The sequence below is a fragment of the Tauraco erythrolophus genome, chromosome 16, assembly GCF_009769465.1.
Source record: "Tauraco erythrolophus isolate bTauEry1 chromosome 16, bTauEry1.pri, whole genome shotgun sequence".
Lineage (NCBI taxonomy): Eukaryota > Metazoa > Chordata > Aves > Musophagiformes > Musophagidae > Tauraco > Tauraco erythrolophus.
Window position 1 is genome coordinate 12,043,105 of NC_141480.1, and position 21,367 is coordinate 12,064,471.

General features: G+C 54.2%; 1 protein-coding gene across 1 annotated transcript in view; it reads left to right on the top strand.

Moving 5' to 3' along the window:
* The first annotated feature begins 8,478 nt into the window (after nt 1-8,478).
* The window catches only part of ABLIM3 (actin binding LIM protein family member 3), a 62,187-nt gene continuing 49,298 nt past the window's right edge, over nt 8,479-21,367 (top strand). The window contains exon 1 of the mRNA XM_086621826.1: nt 8,479-8,587. Coding sequence (XP_086477952.1) covers nt 8,479-8,587 — 109 coding nt within the window. The remainder of the gene's footprint in view (nt 8,588-21,367) is intronic.

A 21,367-nucleotide genomic window follows, 5' to 3' on the forward strand; every position in this document is an offset into this window, starting at 1 on the left:
TGACACAACCGCTTCCCTGGGCAGCCTGTTCCAGTGCTTGTGTACTGGTTTTGGCTGGGACAGAGTTAATTGTTGAGCACTGCTGACACAGATTCAAGGCCTTTTCTGCTTCTCACCCCACTCACCCCACCAGCGAGCAGGCTGGGGGTGCACAAGGAGTTGGGAAGTGACACAGCTGAGACATCTGACCCCAACTAACCAGAAGTCCACGTGGCAGTTCTACTGACCCCACTCCTTACTTCTCTGAGAATCAAAAACTCTCTCATTTCATGATCACTTTGCCCAAGACAGCCTCCCTCCATCACATCACCCACAAATCCTTCTCTGTTTACAAACAACAGGTCCAGCGGAGTACCTTCTCTATTTGGCTCATTCACCAGCTGTGTGTCACAAAGTTATCTTCCACACACTCCGGGAACCTCCTGTTTCCTCTCTGCTGTGTTGTATTTCCAGAAGACAGCTAGTCAGTTGAAGTCCCCCAAGGGACCTTTAAAGACTTTTTTTCAACCCCTCTGCTATGGGAAGGAATATCTTCCCCTAGATCAGGTTGCTCAAAGCCCAATTCAATCTGACCTTGAACACTTCCATGAATGGGGCTTCCACAACTTCTCTGGGCAACCTGTTCCAGTGTCTCACCACTGGAATTTCTTCCTTATATCTAATCTAAATCTACAGTCTTTCAGTTTAAAACCATCACCTCTCATCCTGTCACTACAAGCCCTAGTAAAAAACTCTCCATCCTTCTTATAAGCTCCCTTTAGGTATTGAAAGGCTGCAATAAGGTCTCCCCAGAGCCTTCTCTTCTCATTCTTCTTCCTAGGAGAGAGGTTCCAGCCCTCCAATTATTTTCACAGCCCTCCTCTGGATCGTCTCTAACAGCTCCATCTCTTTCTTGTGCTGGTGGCTGCAGAGCTGGATGCAGCACTGCGAGGGGCTCTCGTCCTGCCAGCCAGTGTTGCTGCCCTGTGCTGGCCCCACAGTTGCCCTGGGCTCTGCTCTAGCCCTCGCCTTTGGGAGCGTGTTGCCAGGCCCACGTGGCACATTCCTCTCATTCCTCCTGCGGGCCCAGGCATGGGGAGTCCCACGGTTGGCCGAGCCCGCCCAAGCTCTGGCCCCTCTGGAGAACCAATGCTGATCTCCCTCCACCTCCAAAGGCAACCCCACTCCTGACACGCTGCAAGCACCTGCCTCACCTGCAGGGATGCCCCACTGGGGCTTGTCCAGCATCCTCCATCCGGGGCTGGCGGTGCAGCCGCTCCTGGACCACCTTCCTGCCTGGCCGAGCCGGGCTCTCCCAGTTTCACAGCGAGGGCAGCTGGCAGCACCGTCCACTCCACGCCAATCTCAGGGGAGCAGAGCTATGTCCAGGCAAGCCACAGCTGAGTTCTCTGCATGCACAGACAGTGAGGGGTCCTGCGGGGCTGGGAGGGCTCATCTCACCCTTGAGACCAGAGCTGTCTGAACCCCAGCTGTGAACACCAGCAGGGACCGATTTGGCTGCTATGCGGGATCCCTTGGGCTGCCTTGGATGGAGTCTCATTCCCTCTTTGCTCCCACGCTCTAACTTCCCCAGGACCAGGATGCGGGACCGGCTGTGTGGTCTCACTGCGCTATGGGTGGCAGATGTCTGCAGAGCATCTCCGAGGAAGAGCAACACAGCCCCTACAAAACAAAAACCAAAAGGTCTAGAGAGAGAAATCACAGGTAGGGAGGACTTTTAGGGATGGACCTTTACTTCAACAACCAGCCAACGCCAGTGCCACCACAGCCGTGACTTGTTTGCTGTGGTGTGCTCCAGGAGCGTTCCTGGCTCTCCTAGGCAGCCAGGCTGCATCCCATTGCACGGTAAAGCCTTGAGCTTCTCCAGAGTAGTGAGGAATTACTCCAGTGAGTAATTTCTCACCAGATTCCTGTGCTGTGATGGGGGCTGCCTAGCACCACAGCAATATCCCTAAAGCAGAGCATGAGGAGTAGTTAGCTGTGGGACAGGCTGTGGCAGGACAGAGTCCGTGTTCATGGAGCTGGCTGGGAAACTTCTAACAAAGGCGATGTCAAACCAAAAGGCTTTGCACCAGCCTGGCTGCCCAGGAGAAGGCTGAAAGAGTGGGGATTTCTAGTCCTCATCAGGAGAAACTAGATGTCAAAATGTTGGGGTTGCCTGGAGAAGGGAACCTCGCCCTCCTCATCCTCCTCACCCTCCTTGCAGCAGCTCACCCGCCCTCCTGAGCCCCAGACAACAGGGTGGAAGCTGCAGCTCTCTCTCGGCACACTAAAGTCAAGCCGATGTTTCCCATGCAAAGCTGCGCAGCCGTGGGGACCTGCAGGAAGGTGAGCTGCTGGGACAGGCCAGGGCTGCCCTCCCTGCGGCAAGGACACTGTCTGTTCCTGTTGCACACCCGCCCTGGAAAGCTCCGCATTTAGAAAACTTCCCCAGACGACCTAGGGATGCTCCGAAGGTGCAGGGACAGGAGGGGGAATTCAGATGCAGGCGCGAGTTTTGGCCTGCCTGTGCTCAGAGCACACAGCCCCAGTTTCTGTGATGGAGTCAGGTGCATCTTTACATGAAAGATGTTGCTGGTTTATGCCCATGCTATCAAAGTGGTCAGTGCTCGAACAGGGCAAGTGTTTTCAGATAAAGCTTTTTGCTTCACTCAGAATGCTGTTGGTTTTAGCGATACCTGCTCACCAATTAGCATCAAATTCTTATAGTCAGGGGAAAATAGTATTATTTTTTTAAAATCAACAGAATGTTATGCTTCATTTCGTAAACAAAATGTCTTCCTTTGTGGTTTTGAAATTTCTTTTTGCTTTTAAGTTCTCCCAGATAACTGAGTGACCAAACCCACCCCTCCACAAGCAAAGGTATCAACCTCCTGTTTGACCTGAAATTAAATCTTCCTTTTCCCCAGCAACCCAAAATCCTCCCGTTCCACTCCCTGCCCTGCTGCCTCCCACTCCTGGATCTCCCCTGCAGAGCCCCCATTTCAGCAGCTGAAGCCCTCAGCCTGGCTACCTGGAAAAGCTGGGTCCTAATAAGTACAGAAGCAAGTTCCTGGGGGTCTCTGCCTGTGTTGTCTGGAGGTCTCTACCTGTGCCAGCTCTCCAGCATCTCTTTGCAAACTCTGTGTAGCCATGCCAGCCGAGCAGGCAGAGCACCAGCCAGCCATGCTTCCCTCTCCAGGGCATGAAATGGGAGGCAGGGTGACTGTCCGGACGCCTTTTGTCTGGGGGACGTAGCTGTTGCAGACACTGGCGGTCACCAGGGCTGTCATGCAGCAGCACCCTTCCCCAGGACCAAATCCAGTTTCCTAAATCCAGCATGTCTGCTCTGATTTCTCCTGTCCTTCCTCCTACCAGTTCCTGGGTACAAAGGACCCGAACCAAACCTATCCTTCCCTGCTGCGCTCATCACGACCGCATCCAAACCTCAAATCCAGCTGGGAACAAAAAATGAAAACTCTGCCCCAACCTGGCTTTAGGCAGCCGTGTCCCTGCACTGGACTGCTCCAGCCACCTGCAACCGCCGCGTCCCAGCTGTGTTTGCTCAGCTGAGGATGAAGGGCGCAGGCATGAGACCGGCACCCAGTGAGAGACCCGCACGGTGGTTGCAAGGGCAGAGCAGTGCGAGCGGCTGTACTGACCTGCTCCTCTGCACACATCCACGTGGGGCCCCTTGCTCCGCTCCCCAGCACCGCTTTCCTCCTGGAGAACTCTTGGCCACGAAGCTCCAGTCTCACCAAGCTGGGTCCCCCGGAGGGAACGCTGCCGGTGCTGGGATGCAGCGCGCGCCCGTGCGTGCGCACAGGGCTGTGTACGTGTTCGCGAGGCGGGCAAGCGTGCCCAGCACTGCCACTCCCTCGCAGAAGGAAAGGAATTTCTTCCAAGAGTAGCTTATCATCTTGGAAACCTCCGTTTCCCAGCAAAGCCGCCAGCGCGGAGGTCAATGAGTTACCCGGAGTTATGCCATAAACAGCCCGGCACGCCGGCACACCGCCGGCTCCCAGGGGGAAGCACAAACACCCAGGCACCACCTTCACTCCAGCTCTGCCATAAAAAGGGCCGGCGAGGCTGTCCACGGGCGCAGGGGCAGGGAGCAGCTCACGGCTGTGCTCAGCCCGACCGTGGCCGCACTGGCCGCGGCTCACTCCAGTTGCAAGTGGCTGAGTAACAGACTCACCTGTCCCCCGCTCCCAGCCCGGCGCCGTGTCCTTGGGGGTCAGGATTTTCCGTCCTCACTGCGCACCGACTGCCTCTGCTACAGCCGAGCCCCAGGGAGAGGCTCTACCTGCGCCGCAGTTCGGGCACCCCGGGGAGGGGCCAGAGGTGCTCAGCTCCGGAACCCCCTTCTTCTCCGACAAACTGCAAATACAGACGCACGGAACAAGAGATCTGCAGACCCAGCAGTATTTGTGCACCCGGGCTAAACTCTGCAAACAGGGCTAGCAGAGAAAAACACAGGGAATATTTTTTTCTTTCGAAAACAATGAAAGAGTTAATATTGGGCTTTTCTAATATTCCTGTTTCCTTCTGGGAGCACTCAGAAGTTGACCATTGCTTGGCAGGTTCAAAACAAAGCCTCATTGCTTTTCACTTTGTTATTTAAAAATGAACCTGAAAGAAAAAGGAAGTCAGCCTAAACCTGACTTCAGTGGGGGGGAAAAAAGCAAACAAACAAGATGAAACATTTTTGTTTCAGGTCAAACAAACTCCTGTTTCATGAGTTTGATTCTCTGATATGGGTGAGGGGACCTGTTTTGGTGTTAGGTGGAGCAGTGCTTTCCTTCCCTCCCCTGAACCACCCCCCCCAGACTCAGCCCTGACTGCAGCCCAGGGAGCCACGGGGACACTGGCAGGAGCGAGCAGGGCCAGCGGGGACATTTCCTCATTCTTGCCTTCTCTGCTTTTGCTTTCACCCTCTGCAAACGGGTGCAGAGCAGGGATAAGCACCTGCCCACGCCATGCCCCCTACCACAATCCTGGGCCCTTCAGGCTGCACACCAGTGCCCGCCTGTTCGGGAGGGGAACAGGACTCATACTTTTGCATGTCCAAGACCAGTGGCATTGGGACAGCATCTTTCCTGGTGTGCCAGCAGCAGGGGGCAGCTCGGGAAGGGGGGGTTCACGCACGGCTGCAGGACACAGGCAACGTGCAACAGTTTTGCAGCAAAACCAGCACAGCAAGTCCCTGAAATGCAGCTGGTCAGGCCCGGTTTTAAGATGTTTATTTTCACTGATGGCCTTCACTCAAGACTTTTCTTCCACCTCCAAGATGCTTCTTACTTTTCTCCGTCCTGTGCAGCACATGGCAATGCAAAGCTGCTGCCTGCACTGGGAAATTTGCTCCATCCCGTAAGTAAAGGGTTAAGCGGGCTCCGTGGCTGAACTAAGCTGAACTCAGCGCTTAATTTTCAGAAATGCTGAGGCCTGCTCCTCTCGCATTGTTTTCGGCCAGAGGCGGAGGAAGTAAGCGCTCTTGGAAAACAGTCCGTGCATGTCGGCCATGGCCGGGTGGGTCAGGCAGCGGGACCACCCTTCGGCACATCCAGCAGCCACCCCTGCGCCGGAGGGAGCTGGGCAGGGGGAGGTGAGGTCTCCTCTCCCTGGCATTGGAGTGTGAACCCCGAGCATCCTCCCTGCTCCTGCCTACAGCTCTCCCAACTTGATGGCCACTTCAAAGGCAGCGGCACCGTGTCACTGCCCAGGGGAGCTTCCAGACTGCACGGAGACAGAGCCAGGGAAGTGGAGGCCACAGATAAGGCATGGGAAGGAAGAAGGAAGGACCAGCGCCAGCCAGCTGAGCTCAGGGGTTTGAAAATCACTGCAGCTCCTGTCTGGGACTGTGTTGCTGAAAGCAGTCTTTTAGTTCGCCCCTGTGCTTGGGCTTTTTCCAGCTCAGCTTGCGGGAAGGTTTGGAGGTGTCAGGGAAAGCCCCGTGATGTTGCTCCACGTGCAGGTGTCTTGCAGGCATCAGTTTTGCTATAGAGAGCTTAACAATAAGATATAGGAGAGCAGAAAGGAACGGCAGTCACAGGCGTGCAGCTCCATGGGATTGCCTCCCAGAGCCTTTTCCAGCTCTTTGGAGAGGAGAGCAGCCCCTGCTCCAGTGCACTGCCTGGCTCAGGCCCCCTCGCCCCAGAGCAGGCAGAGCTACAGCACCTTCCAGCTCCACCACTGCTTTGTCAACAGTTGGAGGGGGGACAGCCCCAGCATCCCGCATCACAGCAGTTTTTAGGCACAGGACTGTCAGGGAAAGCCTCTTTCTGCCTTCATAACAACTTCTTCCAAGGTCGTGGGGTAGCCTGGACCTCATGTCCTCTGCGAGATCTGAAGTAACAGCTCATGAAGCCATTGTACACCCTCAGGATAATCGTTCCAGCTCCCTCTGACTCCTGTCAGGTCCCTCCTGCCTGCACTAGGACAAGGTTGCAGGGACGAGGGGCGGGGTGCCAGGCTCTCCACCTCACAGCAACTCCATCCTGCACAAGGACGCCTGTACCCCGGAGAAGGGCACAGGAGAACATGAGGAGCTGTGTCATGAGCTTCTGACATTCCTAGCTTGTGCCACATCCCCAGGCAGCTCCATCCCAGACTCCCACTCTGCCGAGATGGAGCAGCAGCTGCTGTCCACATCACCTGTAGAAGAGGAGTCCTTCCCACTGCCCTTCTGACCAGTGCAGCTCCTGGAGCCATCCCGCCCCTCTCACCCCCAACACAGCTTCCTCAGCTCTCTCACCACCTCCAAGCCCAGCACTGCCATGCACCCAAGCCAGGGTGGCCACCCACACCAAGAATCAGTCCCACAAGAACAGACTCACAGCTGGCACCCAGCTCCACCCGCTCTGCAGCAGAAGGTCCCCAGGTGATGAAAAGTCTCTCTCAGCTGATAGAACAGCTGCTGCAACAAGGTCTCCCAGCTCCACCCTTCCTGCTGCCCTACCCAGTCACAGCTTCTCTCCTTGGCCCCTCATTCCTGTTGTTCTCCCAGACTGGAAGTATCTCTGTCTAGAACATTAAATGGCTTTAATCCTATCAATAATGCAGGAGAATTGATGTCAGGTATCTTGTAGACAGCTGCTAGCCTCTGAGGGACACTGAGACCTTCCTGAGCATGGTCAGGCAGGGTCTAGGGTGTGGATGAGTGCTTGCAGCCGGCTCAGGCAGATACTGGATGGGAGCCCTCCTGCCTTGCCCACCTCTCTGGACCTGGAGTGACCTGAAGGGGATCCTCTCTGCTGGCCCAGGTGAGGTGGCTGCTCGCCGGCCAGAGGGATGTGGGGAAGGCACTGGCTGGCCACGGCTGTATGCAAGTGGCAGTCTCAGCCTTTCCACTGTAGCCTTGTATATGCTGGGCAGGTTATCTGGTGGCTCCAGAGAGCCCTGGCTGTCAGGCTGTGCTGGGGACAGTAGAAGGAGGTCTCCTCTGATGTGTCCCCTGTGGGCTGGGGGGACTGTTGCCAAGCCCAGAGAGACTGTTGACTGCGCTATTCCCATCCAATGAACTAGAAAAAGGTGGCACCGTGCCTTTCTTTGCAAAGGTGCTTGGAAAGCCATCGCATCAGGGCTACGTGCTCGAGGGAGGCCAATCTGAGCTGGTTTCCTGCGAGTCGCAGGCTAGTCTGGGAGCTGCTGGTGAGCAGCTGCTGGCTGCGAGACACGAGCCAGGCGGTTGCTTTTCCTCCCCGGATTGTGTGTGTGACCCATGTCGGGGCACTGCAGCTGGCCCTGGGCGACTCTTGTTGGCAAAGTGGAGAAGCGTGAGCACATTGAGGCTGGGGGACACACAGCGCCGGGCACAGCCAGCGCTGGGAGGGCTGGGGTCCAGGTCCCTGCCTGGGACTTGCTGCATCGCCCACCTCCTCGCTGGAAGAGGGGGAAGCAGCCAAGGGGCCCGCTCAGCTTCTGGGAGCCTCCCATCACATCTCCCGAGGTGGGTTTGGGATGCAGACCTTTTGGCATTTAAATCTCACCGCTTCTGTGGGCTTGCAGGCAGCAGGGTGTGATGATGCGTCAACCTCCCCCAGGAAGGGCAGAGCTCCCAGGGCTGGCAAGCATCACCTCTGAGCATCTTGTCCTACGCTTTGGAATAGAAATGCCCGACGTCTGTGCCCAGTGCTACTTCATGGGACCTTGTGCTGCTTTCCAGGCTCGGTGTCCCCCCACAGCCCCCCAAGGGAGAGCTGATGAGCGAATGGCCACCACGGCGGTGGAGGTGCCCGGTGCAGCCGGTGCCCGTCCTGCACGTTAATTGTCAGAGCCTTTAGATGGCAGCAATTACCGCGCCACCAGCGTCCCGCTCCCCGCACGTCCCAGCCGTGCAAAATCGGGTTTGGAGCCCGGCTCCGGCTCTGCTGCCCACAGCCACCCAGCACCAGCAGCCTGCATGTGCTCCACAGGGACGGGAAAATAACCCCGGGATGAGGAAAGAGCTGCGGGACTGCAGAGCTGGGCTTGCGAGGGAAAACGAGGGAAGGCTACGAAATGGGGGACTGGCATCCCGAGCAGCAACGTCAGGCTCAGCGGGGACACGAGTGCAACCAGCTGGGTCTGGAGGACATCTCTGGGGAAGATGACTCTCTGGAGCCCATCTGTAAGGGACTGGTGTGAGCACACGGCTGGGAACCGCTGGTTGCTGACTTGCAAAAGCCAACCCCCTGTGCACCGCGCTAACGAGCAGTCAGTGGAGCCACACTCATTTCCAGCCGTGATTTTATTGTCTCGGTGTTAAAGATATTACGGGTCAGGTAACACGCTGGGCAAACCCCGCCTGGGGTGCTGGATGGAGCTGACTGAAATCAGAAGGAAAAATGACTCAAAACGTCAAAGTTGTTCTCCTTGGAGAGGTTTCCAAAGGAAATGTATTTCCTTTGGAAATATCTCTAGAAAATAGAACTTTCAAAATATTTTATTTCAACTTTTCAATTTCCCTGTATTTCTCCCCTCTAGTCTCTCTTTTCCTTTATTATTCTCCTCCGCCTTTACCCTGTTCCTATTTTGCCATTGAAACAGAAATGAACCAGACGAGGAAGGAGTAAAAAAAATGACAAAGGGAGCGTAACACTCCAGATCTCCAATTTTTCATTTTTCAATTTCACCCACAGTAGGAAAATGGTCACAAAAATGCATTTTGTTCATCTTTAGGCTACGAACATGTATAGAATCCCAACCTCTGTATTACTTTTCCTTCCAACATCCACAATACGAGTTGTAAGAGGCTGAACAGCTGTCTCCTGCACATAGAGCACGAAAAAGCAAATCCAGTGCTGTTTTCCCCACCGCTGTCCAGCAAGCGTTGGTATGAGCAGTGACTGCCACGGAGCCTGAGCAAAGATGTGGTTCGTATGAACCACCCCATCTAATTCACACAGCTCAAGCCCAAGCTTAACCATACAGCAAAAGAAACGTATTTAAAGAAATCTTTTGATAATTGGGGGAAAAAAAATATTTTTAGATTTTCCTCTGGAAGAAAAAGCAAAAAACTGATTAAGATATTAATTGCTTATGCTGATATAGGGGTTTTTTTTTAAGCTCTTAATAATCCAAGCTGCTTGTAAAGGTGTTGGTCTTGATGCCATTTCCTTTTAGAAAGCAACAAAGCAGCTCAGTGAGGCTAACCATCTCGTTTTGATATTTTCAGGGTGGAACATTTTGATTTTTCAACTTAAAAAGCTTTGTTCTTTTAATTTTTTGTACATAAAGCCGAGGCTGAAATCAGAATGAAAGCTTTCAGTTTAAGCTAATTAATCCAGACACTTTGATTCAAATCCTGTTGTGTTTTCTCAGTTGTTTTCTCTGGGAATTTATTTTAAGTGTCTGCATTCCATTTTTAGACTGGGGGGAAAAAAAAGTAAGATTTCCTAGAAAAGAGATAACCCGCTGCTCACCCAGGGCTAGCCATTCTGCAGTATTTTATCTGCTTAGAAGTGTAAAAAGAAATTATCTTTTCTTAATTATTGTTTGGTCTCCTGAATCGCATGGGCAGCATGGTCTGGAGACCTGGTCTGAGCTTTGCCACCAGCCCTCAGAGTGAGGAGTGCCATGCTCAGGCCGGAAAGTCCCCCATATTCTCCCGGAATCACCCTGATTCTCAGTTTCCCCATGAAACAATTTGAGGAACAAAAGGAAAAACAAGTTATCATGATAAAGCCACTCCAGCAATAAGAAGGGAGCCTCATTGGCCAAGGCTAAATTGCTCTTTCTGAGAAAGTGGTGCTCCCTGAGGAGCTCTGGGAAGGTGGGAGGTGCGCCAGCAAGCTTCCAGAAACGGAGAGGTCCAAGGGCTGGGCTTCTCACAGGCAGCTCGTGATGGGCAAGGCTGTCCATTAACAACATCTCGGGATCCTGACCTAACGGCTGATGGGAGGGAGGATGTTTCTTCCTTCCATCAGTCCTTGCTGCTTCAGGGCAATTTAAAAAGGAAAACTAAAAATAAACCCAACTTCCAATGACCTTTAATGGGTTGAAACATAGTTGGCCGTGGGAAAGCAGGTCAGGTACCTCGGGGGCCAGAGCTGCAGCTGGTATAAATCTCCCTTTGCATCCCTTTGCTGATGCTGCTTGGCAGGAGCCGCTGGCCAGGCTGTGCAGGGCGGCTGTCCCCAGCAGGTCCCCGCTCGCCCCGCAGCGCGGCAGGAGCAGGGGCTGCACCAGCCTGGGGGACACGAACTCAGCTACACACGCAGAGGGGGACACGAAGCAGCCCCGAGATGCCCAGCCTCAGGCAATCAGCCCTGACATCGCCTGGGAGTCCCAGCCTTTCTCCGAGCCACGACGGCATGCTCTGTGGTTTTTCCAGCATGCCGCTGGGGCAGAGCTCCGTGCAGGGAGGTTAGCTCTCCTGAAGGGCTAGAGTGAAAGACTCTGGCAGGTTTTAGGGCAAACACTGGTTTCTGATGCCCGAAAGTGTTTGCCATTACTCCCCTCTTAGGCAAATCATGCAGCACCTCTCCTGTCCTGGTGTCCTGATCTTTCAGGAGGGGAGGTGAAGGCCCAGCACTCCTAACGTGCAGGACTAGTCACTCTAGCACTTCTGCAGCACTTGTTTTCACATATCTGCTTTTGATTTGATTTGAGGACATTCGTTGCACTTGACCTAGAGACTCAGGCCCTGTGACAATAAGATGGATAACACCAGAGGACCTCCATGCACGACATAGGCATCTCTTCCTGGCTTTGCAGGATAGCTACAGGTTACAGATGAACTACGGTGCACACCAGCATCGCCTGGAGAAGATCCCGCTCACAACCATTCTCCACTGTGTGGGTATTTTTTTCTCTGAAACTATTTGCACAGCACTAAAATTAATGACTGAAAATGTGAGTTTGCTTGAAAATAATCTATCATTGATTATCACTTTAATGCAGGCAGCTTGGAACATCTGCCTCTGCCTGTCTGTGTTTCCTCCTGCCGACATGGGGAATTGCTGGGAAGGGCTGTTGCGCTGCTGTGTAAACTGGAAGAAAGCCAAACCACTGGCGAATGATGTAGTGGTTGCTGTGACTGAGGAAGAGGAGCAGAGTCCTGTGCTGGATGAGGCACCAACTATGCTGTCAGGTCCCACCATAGCCTCCCAGGGCCCCCTCTTAAAACACCCACTACCCAATTTGCTGCCCCCTGTCTCAGTTGCTATGTTTTCCAGGGACTTCTAAAGTAAAACACTGATCTCCATCATCTGGAAAGTAATTCTGTCATCACTAGAAGAGCGAGTCTGGCTTTGCACTGGGGCAGTGGGCCGCAGCATCTGACCACTCCTGACTTCACCTCTGCCAGATCCCACCTCAGAGGGGAGGCAGGGGACAAGCGAGAAATGGGTGGGAAACTGTCCAGCAAGGCAGAATTTCCTCTGTCCCATGACACAGACCACGTGCGGTGGTATAATGGGGTCTCCAGACCCCTTAGGCTTCTCTGCTGCATTTTGGGAACATTACAGCCCTGGACTTAAAGGCTTTTTTTTGGAAAATGTCACCAGCTTCTGATGAGTCAGACCAGCTTCTCTGCAGCCTGCCCAGTGGTCCACATGAGGCATTGGGCTGCACCGTACTAGGGTCCCCATGGGCATCTCGGTGCCGTCGTTTGGGCTTAAATCTTGCTGAGAAAGGAGAGCCTTTCGCTGCCAGCACACACAGAAGCAGGTCTGCCGGGAGCTCGGGCTGGCAGGGATGCGTGTCACCGGCTGGTGCCTCTGGGACAAACCCATTTGTGCTACGGCACCCTGGAGCAAGGGCTGCAGCTGGGATCTCTGGCCAAGGCATTTCCACTCCTCCTGCAGCTGTGATTCACAGGGCCCAGCAGTGGACATTGTTCACCAAGATGACTACCAGTTGAAGAGGAAAGAAAGTGGGTGGAAAGCCTGGGGCTCCTATAGAGACACTTCTGAAAGCTATTCCATGTGAGTGTACATGTGTGTGTTTGCAACACGTATGTATGCATGTGCCTGTACCTAGGTGTGCTGACAGGGATGCTATGACTTCAAATAAACCAGAACTGCCAGAGATCAGGCTACTGCTGAACCATCTCCCTGTGCGCTTTGAGGACAGAGATGCTTATGTGATCTTTTAACTCTCTGACCTCTCCTAACCATGTCACTCCTGGCCTTGGGACCTTCTATCCCATATTTCCCTTGCAGCTTCTCCATTCCTCACCTGGTCCCCAAGTCATGCAGGAGTGAGGAGGGATCTCCTTCCCCAGGGCTTTCCCCAGGCACCCCACTCTGCAGGAGTGGGACAGGGGCTGCCCCTCCAGCCCTGGGGACCAACGTCCCTCCCCAGGGACAGCGGCTGAGCGCAGCCTCACACGAAAACACGTAGGTGGTGACTTCCCAAGCCGCTGGCTGAAGAGGCAGTGAGCCTGATTTATCCAAGTTCCTGGTGTTGGTATAGCACAAGATACGTTTCCAGCCCAGCTCCTGGTGATTCCACATGCAGCCAGCAACTTCCAGCTCTCCCAGTAATCAGCCACCTCATGTTTGAGTCGGGCATCAGGGAAAGAAGAAACACCATTATTGACCAAGTGGGGAAAGTTTGGTTCAGGTGACTCTCAGCATCTCCCAAGGGCATGGAGGCAGGCATAAGAAATGCAGTGGCCAGGGAAGCCGTCAGTAAAATTAAATTAAATTAGCACCTTTTTTTCTTCTGTCCTCTTACCCCCCTCACTACCACGTCGCTTGTCACTGAACGATGCAGGGTTCTGCAGGCAGCAGCTTCCTCTGCACAGCCTGAGCTACACGGTATGTGCTGGGTACTGAATGAGGCAGGCGGCTTATGGGAAAAATACGCATCTAATAATTGCTTTGAAAGACTGTGTGGCAACGCACAGACACAGAGGGATGAAAGGAGACTGCCTTAACATCCTGACGTTTCCTCATTTCTGACTTCTTGTCTCAGGCATCGCTAACATCCTTTTATGGCAGCTTTTGCAGCCAGTTTCCTCAGTCAAAGAAAAGGAAATGGGATTTCCAAAACACCCTGGGATAGCACTGACGGTGAGGGGCTCCGACCAGCACCCTGCACCACAGGCTCCTGTCACAACCCAGCCCAGCACCAAGTCCCTGCACAGGAGCTGCTGGCTGAGATGGGGAAGTGACAAGGGTTAGAGCTCCCTGCTGTCAGCTCACCAATGCTGAAATCCAACAAACCCATGGCAGGGGGCACCTGACGCTCTGCCCGCCTGCCCCACTGGCAGTGTCTGCATCGCCTTCCCCATGACACAGCTCTGCAGTGCCAGGACCACCCAGCTGGGAGGGGATGAAAGGGAAGAGGACTGCACTGGTACCCCCTGAGCTCTGCCAAAGCACTGTGTCCTCCTCCGCAACCCTCTGCAATCCCAGCCTGTCTGTGCTGGAAATTTCAAGTTGTTCTGAAGGCAGCAAGTTAACAAGATTCGGAAACCAGGTCAGCGGAAGAAGCTTAATTAGCTCGCTGAACCGTGGGGACCAGCTCACATCATGTCTCCTTTATTGACTCCCCGAACGGACGTTATTGATACGATAAGCGTGAGCCTCAGCATGACAGAGTCATGTGTTCTTCCCTTGAGGAGGAGACAACCCAGGCACTTGTCAAGACACGGAGAAACTTCACAAAGGGCCCCAAATCAGCACCATGGGACAGCCCGAGCCATCCCACCGTGCTGTATCAGCAGCACTGCCTTCCCCTTGCCTGTTCCCCTCAGACCTGCAGGGACTCCCAGACCCCCATCCCCACTGCTGGTTCTGCCCTTCGCACCCACCCGATGCCTCTAGGGAGGGGACAGAGCCGAAGGGGACAGGCAGCAGGGCCTGCAGCGAGCTGGCTGCGTCACGGGCAGCACTGGCGTAGCTCACACAATACTACCTGTCTTGTCATGTCACCGCAAACATCTGCTGCTGCAAAATAAAACAGCAAGAGAAAGGGAAAGCAAAAGGCCTTCTCTGGGTGGCACTCCAGCCCCAGGAGCGGGAGAGATGCGGCACCCGTCACGCTGCATGAAAAGCCCCTTTCATTAGCGGCAGGATCGTAGCTCGCCTCTTCGAATCGCCGCGCAGCTTCTCGAGGGCTCCGCAGCCAGGGCACAGCCTCGTCTCTGCTCGCACCCTGGGAGCAGCTCCGCTGGGTACGGCTTTATTCTGATAGATAGCGTCTCACAAACAAAACAAGGAGCTAATGGCTTTGAAGCCCTCCCAGGAATCCTGATGTGCTGCCAGCAGAGAAGGCTGCTTGCCGATTGCGAGGGAAGAGCCCCCTCGCCGTCCTGCCACTAGGTGCCATGCAGGCACCCACAGCCCCCTCCCTGCTCCCGGTGCGGGACAGACAGGCTGCCTTCCGTGGGAATGCCAGGACAGCCGGGGGCGGCCAGCCTGGACAGCTGCCGGACAGGAACCTTCGTGCTAGAAGAAATCCAGTTTTCAGCACACATCGTACCCCTCCCTCTGTGCCCCCGTCCTGGGACAGGTTTCTTTGCATGCTCAGCCATCACAGGGCCAAGCCGGAGAGTGAGCAGTGGGGGACCAGTCCCACCCAGGGCTGGACGGGAGCAGCACCGCCCTGGATGGGAGCCCCGTGGCGAGCAGGGACCAGCCCGGTGGCCCCGGGAGCTGCAGACAGAGCCACAGGCAGGGCAGCGAGTAGGGCAGCGGGCAGGACTGCAGGCAGGGCCGGAGCAGAGGCAGGACTGCGGGCAGGACAGCGGGCAGGCGGTGCCCAGCAGATGGCGGCGGTGCCGAGGCGGCGCGTCCCGCAGCCGCCCCCCGGGGCCCGGCCGCCGCCCCCCGCGCTGCCCCGCGCTGTCCCCCGCGCTGCTCCGCCCGGCGCGGCCGTCCGCGGGCTGAGCCGCCGGGGCGGAGCGGGCGGGCGGGGAGCGGCGCTGCGCGGCGCTGCGCGTCCCCCGCCGCGGCTCCACACCCCGCTATAAGAGGAGCGGCCGCGGCCGCGCTCCGCAGTGCATGACAGCGGCGCGGTCGGGGTGCGGTGGAAGTGCTGGGAGCCTCCCCCGGGCCGGTCCCGGGGCAGACACCCCCCCCCGCTTCGCGCCTCGCCCCTTCCCGGCCGCCGACACCCTTGACCTTGCCATCCGGCAGCTCGGGAGTGAGCGGCGGCGGCCGGGAGGATATCCCTGCTGGATCGCGGAGCTGCCTTGGGATGCGTTAGCCGGCAGATCGCTCAGAAATATTTCTCCCAGGAAGGAGAGAGTCAACCTCCTCCCACTGCCGGGGGGGTGGAAGAAAAAGAGGATTTAAAGAACATCTTTGCCCCCTTTGTTGAATGAGAAGGACGGAGGAGGACCAGCAAGATGAGCACTAGCAGTAAGTACGGCTTTCCCTTTGCTGTGGGAATGGGGCTGATACTGCACAGATCTGGCTGGGAGGAATCAGAAAGAAAACGTCATGGCAGGGTTGACAAGCCTAATGGGATGAATTTTTTAAAATTTATTTTGTTTTCCTGCCTGCCTTTTGCTTTCTGACAGGGTCTAGCTTTGCTGGCCCTTCTTTCCTGTGGGCTAAGCCATGGTGCTTATCTCCACCAAGTACTTCTTGGCTTGTATTTCTGGCGTTTGAAGAGCAGATTACAGACTAAAACGTTGAGATGCAACATGGTGAGAGGGAGCCAGGAGCACTGTGACAGGCAGTAGGCTCACTTGCTGATGCTGCTGCCTACATATAAATGGACTTGGGAACCACTGATGAGGAGGAGGAGCAGGGTGAGGAGAGACTCAGAAACGAGGGAGCTAAGTGAGCCACAAATGCAGTAGAAAAACCATGTACCTTCTGCAGCTGGGGATGTGGGTGTTTCTATTGTGCGTGTTTGTGAGACAGGGACAGAGGCACTCATGCACTATATATGAATCTCTAAAGAAGCAGAGCGTGGAAATATGCTGCATAAGATGAGAACTGGCACCTGATACTAGTCTGGTTGCTTCTGGTTTTGTGTCCTTTTTGCAAAGTCTGGAAAGACTGATCAGGTTTGATGAAGTCACAATCAGTTTCTTTTTCCTCACTGATCTGATGTGTGACAGCTGAACCTACCTCATGAGCACAGCTTTGATATATTCCTTTAAAAGCAGTAAGCCCCCATCCAAAGGAATTGATCCTGATGGCCACCCGAGGGTCTTCCTTTTGGGATAACCTGCCCAAGGAAAGTGCCCTCTCTCCCTCCTGTGGGTCCTAAAGGCTCTGTGAAGAAAGAAGGACTCCCCCAGGCAGAAAGCAGCTGAGCAGTGACTTCTCCGTCACATTGTCATGTTGAGGTTTCTCAATCCAAGGGCTTGGGGTGGTTCCCAAGCAAAACACTGTGAAAAATGCCTTGGCACGCTGCAAGGCAACAGAACAGGTGATTCCAGCTCTGTTGGGCTGCGTCAGAGGTGAGAAAACTTTCCAGGTGGCCTCTGCATGAGCTGCATCTGGGACAGGAGGTAGCCCCCTTCCCTGGGGGAGCAGGGCTGGCAGTGCCCAGGTGGGAAACAATAGGGACAGATTCTTTCTGAGCCTGCTGGATGCCTGATAACAAAGGGTCCTCCTCCTGCCTCTCTGGGTGATGAGCTTGGGTCCAGTGCAGAGGGCTGGGATGGCACACAGTGCTCGCTGGGGCCAGTGACCACAGTGGGCAGGTGGGACTGTTAAGCTTCTTCTAAGCCAGTTTTGACAAATGCGTGTTGGTTTCTTTTGGGATTCCTTTCCAGCTCTTAATAGCCAGCTTGGCTGCTGATTGTGCTAATGGCTGTTTGTGGTTCTGGTGTGTTATAACTATCTGATTTTTTTAAAACTGCTTTACTGGGTCCACCCCCACACGGGGAGAGGTGCCAGCAAACCCAAACGTGCTGCCTGCCTGTTGCTCTGACATGACTCATGGGAGGAGGCCACCGGGCAGGCAGCAAGCGCGGAGCTGGCAGCCTCTGGAGAGGTGCTCCTCCTGGTGCTGCCTTGCTCTGACCTTGGCCACATCACTTAGCTGTGCCTCAGCTTCTGAATTTGCCAGCAGCAGGTTGCCACTGTGGCTTTTGCCCAGCCCTTTGGATGGCTTTGCAACCTTTGCCTAAATATTGCCATTATGTCTTTCTAAAGAACCATGTGTTTTAGTGAAGGTTTGGAAACTTCATTAACATCTGCTGATCATTTCCTGTGCAGTGAGTTGATTACTTATGCTCCCTTTGGGACCACACCTGGTACAAGGGCTGTGCAAACCCTGCGAGGCTGTGGGCTCTGCCCTGTTAGGCTTCCAGACTTTTTCCCAGTAACGGAGAGGCTCAAAGCAGGGCTTGCCATAGCCAAATGCTGGCTTGTGTCTTTTCTTGGCAATGGCCTGATGCTCTCCTAGCTGATTCTTTGAGCAAGGCATGGGGTACAGGGCCATCTCTTCCATCAGTGTGTTCTGTGACTGGTGTGAACATTGCCAAAAGCTGTGTCTCCCCTTTGCTGCTGCCTCGCCCAGCTCTGCGCATCCCTACCCAGCCTCTATCTCTCAAGTCCATGTGCATGTGAAGCAAAAAAGGAGCCCAGGAGCCTTGTGTCGGGGCCCTCTGTGCCATCTCTGCTTCACCCCACTGATGCTACTTGACAGTTACCTCCAGTGGCTTTTGCAGCCCTTTGCCAGCAGCCAGTGGCTCAGGGCACCTTGGTGCCACTTGTTGGTCAGAGGTTTCCCAGCTCTGCCTCCCAGGCACTGCCAGCTCTGCTGCTCTCTGCCTTGAATTCTTTGTTTGTTTGGTTGGTTTTCCCCAGCCCTGTTATGACTGATGGCTCAGGTACAGTGGGGTCCAGCCAGCGGGCTCGGGGACATTCCAGGCCTCCCCAGTCTGGTCCCTCTCCTGGTGCACGGGACCCTATCTGTGCAGATGTGAGGAGAGAGGGAGACAGGTGGAGGAGAATGGATGATGAAGTCAGATTGTACATGGGGTGGTGACCTGCAGGTGTACCTGTGGATGCAGGACCAAAGTTTTGGGGCTGGCAAATCAATGAGATGGTGGCATTTTATCCTTATTGTGCATGTAATCTGTGAATTCCCACACTTCTTCCCATTTTAACTGGTACATTTTGATAACGCTTCTATCCTGTCTGAAGCTTGTTGTGAGGCAGGAAACCTGGGGCTGTGGGCCATAGCTGGCCTCCAGCCATGCTGTTGTGCAAGACTATCTGTGAGGCCTCTGGGGAGCTCTGTGCAGGATTTTCCAGGCTGTACAGGTGTATGTATCTCTGAAGATGCTTCATGCGCAGTACAGAAGTCTTGCCTGCCGTTGCTGAGGGGCCAGGGGTTTGCTTTTCACCCTGGTATGAGTCCCAGAGTTGGAGGCACCATGTTGTCATCCCTCCCATGATGCAGGGAAGGCAAAGCCATATGGAAATCTTGCTTTTAAGGTGAAGAGAAGGCCCTTGATCTTGGGTGTAAACTCATATCCCGAGGCTGCAGAGCAGACCAGGTGGCCCTGAGGGTGCAGGGGTTGTGCTGGCTGGGAAGATGGCCTCTCCTCCTGGGTTCGCCAGATGTGCAATAAGCATTTGGAGGGCACAGTGTTGATATTTACATTAACCACGCTGTTTATACCTCCCGCTCCAGTTAGCACTGCTAATTGGTTGCAAATGAATTCATACATTCATAAACAGGTCTATCAGTGCTGCTCTGCATTTCCATTGAAAGCTGGATCCTGTAGTACAAACCCTTGCCCAAGAGAACATCCCTTAAAATCACCCTCTAAAGTCTCCTACGTTCTGGGCTCAGCCTCTCCCTCAAACTGTCTGGTGCAGGGACTTTAACATGACCAATGCTGTGTTTGTGATCATTAAAAGGCAAAGGGGTGAAGCTGTCAACTGCCCCAGGAATTTAAGACTCTCTGAAATAAGTGTGAATAATTCCTTCTGCTGCTTTGACAGTAGCCATCAGGTTTGGGTGCTGCAGGTTCGTGCAGTGAGTGCAGTCTGAGTAGGGGTCAGCCCCATGGGAGATGGCATTTGCACATTGTCTCTTTTGGCCCAGCTCTGTTGAGATGGGAAGAGGGGCTGCTGGAAGTCTTCGCAGTGATCTTGCCAGGAGCTGAGTGCCCTTTGTTGTTTTGGTCCACCTTGGTCTGAGCAAAGACACGCACAACTCCTGGGTCAAACCAGGTTTGACAGGCTCTGTGCCAGTGTTGCAACGGGTGATTGAAACTGGTTCACAAATGAGATCTTCCAGATTCCTTTCTGTCTCCAACATGCACCCTGAAGAAGGAAACCAGAATCTGTTCCCATGGCGAGTTATTTCAGGGTGGGGGAACCAGTACCATCTATCCCCCATTGTCTTTCCTCTGAGCAGCTGACAGCCTGTCAGAGCACGGAGAGCTCTTGCAGAGGGTTCGGTATGTGAAGTGGAAAGCTTCTCCAGACCATCCCAACCCCTGCCACCTCTCAAGATCCTGCTCAGAGGCTCTGCTAGTCTCAGAAGGCCAGGGACAGAGGCATGAGGAAAGGCTGGCCAGCTGAGCATTTGGGCAGGGAGGCTTCGTGACAGATACTGATGAATGCAGCATGTTTGCTTGGTTATTTTTGTCTTTCCTAAATCATGCTCCCTGTTACATGGTGATCCACTAAGCATAATTACCCCGTAATCTCTAGGCACATGTGGTTACAAGGTGTTTACGAGCAAACTCTATTAAGTCCCTGTGTAATTAAAGAGGAATCACATGGTGCTGCACATCTCTGCGAGCTCCAGCTCTGCTCAGTACAGCTCATTGGGTAGGGTGATTCACCAGGTCTCCCCACCCAGTGGGGTAGGACCTGCTGAAGAGGACATGGTGTTTCTCCTATGTTCAGAAGTGCAGTGAACCCAGAGGGACCAGCCTGCCAGTGTGATGAGCGATACAGTGTCTTCCCTTTGAGGAGGCTCTAGTTTTTGCAGGAGTGAGACATCAGGTTAGGGGGGGTTATGGTACAGATGAGCCCTTTCAGTCATCGCACTCATGGTTCCTGGTCAACGCTGGTTCTCGTTTCATCTTTGAAATTTTTTACATTGAGGGTGGTGAGGCACTGGAACAGGTTGTCCAGAGAAGTTGTGGATGCCCTATCCCTGGAAGTGTTCAAGGCCAGGTTGGATGAGGCTTTGGGCAACCTGGTGTAGTGGAGGATTTCTCTGCCCATGTCAGGGGGGTTGGAACTAGATAATCTTTATGGTCCCTTCCAACCCTAACCATTCTATGATTCTATGATCTTTGCACTGCTGGAGGCTGCCACAGGCATGCAGTGAACTGGGCACAAAGCATAGCTCTGGTGAGGGAGGACCCAGCAGAGTGAGATGCTGACTAGGGCAGTGGTGCTGCTGCCTAGTCCTTGGGTGCTTGGTGAGATGGGCTCTGGCTTTGGATAGGCTCTCGTAGTCCTCACTCCTGCTCCCCCAAGAGCTGCTGGACAGGCTCTTCAGATGCAGGGGGAAAGAGGCAGGTCTCCAAGCAGAGCTCTTCTTTCTCTGGAAGGTTATCATGGAGGAGGCTTGTAGAAGGAGAGCTTTTGGAAAGGCCGGAGTAGACTCAGAGTTCAAGGTATGAGTGCAGGTGAGAGAAAAAAGGAGGGACACAGGTGCAAGACAGTTTTGCAAGAGATGAAAAGTTACCTTCCTAGTATGTTCTCTCCAAACCCAGCCATGAACATTAGCTAGTGTCCATGCTTTTCCAAGGAGGGCTCTAGCACTGCATTTTGCAGAATTTGGGCACCAAGGGGAACTCCAGGCTCTCCACTCACATCTTGGTCCTCTCACTTAACACCCAAGCCTGACTCTGCTGTCACAAACAACCTGATACGAATTGGCCCCTCTGTTCTCCTGGGCAGCCTCACAAAGGAAGACGTCCATTGCATTCACTTTGGTGCCAGAAAACTCAGAGCCCAGGCAGCTTCTCTCTGTCCTCAGGCTAGTGGATGGACTCCATCCTCTCACCAAGCTT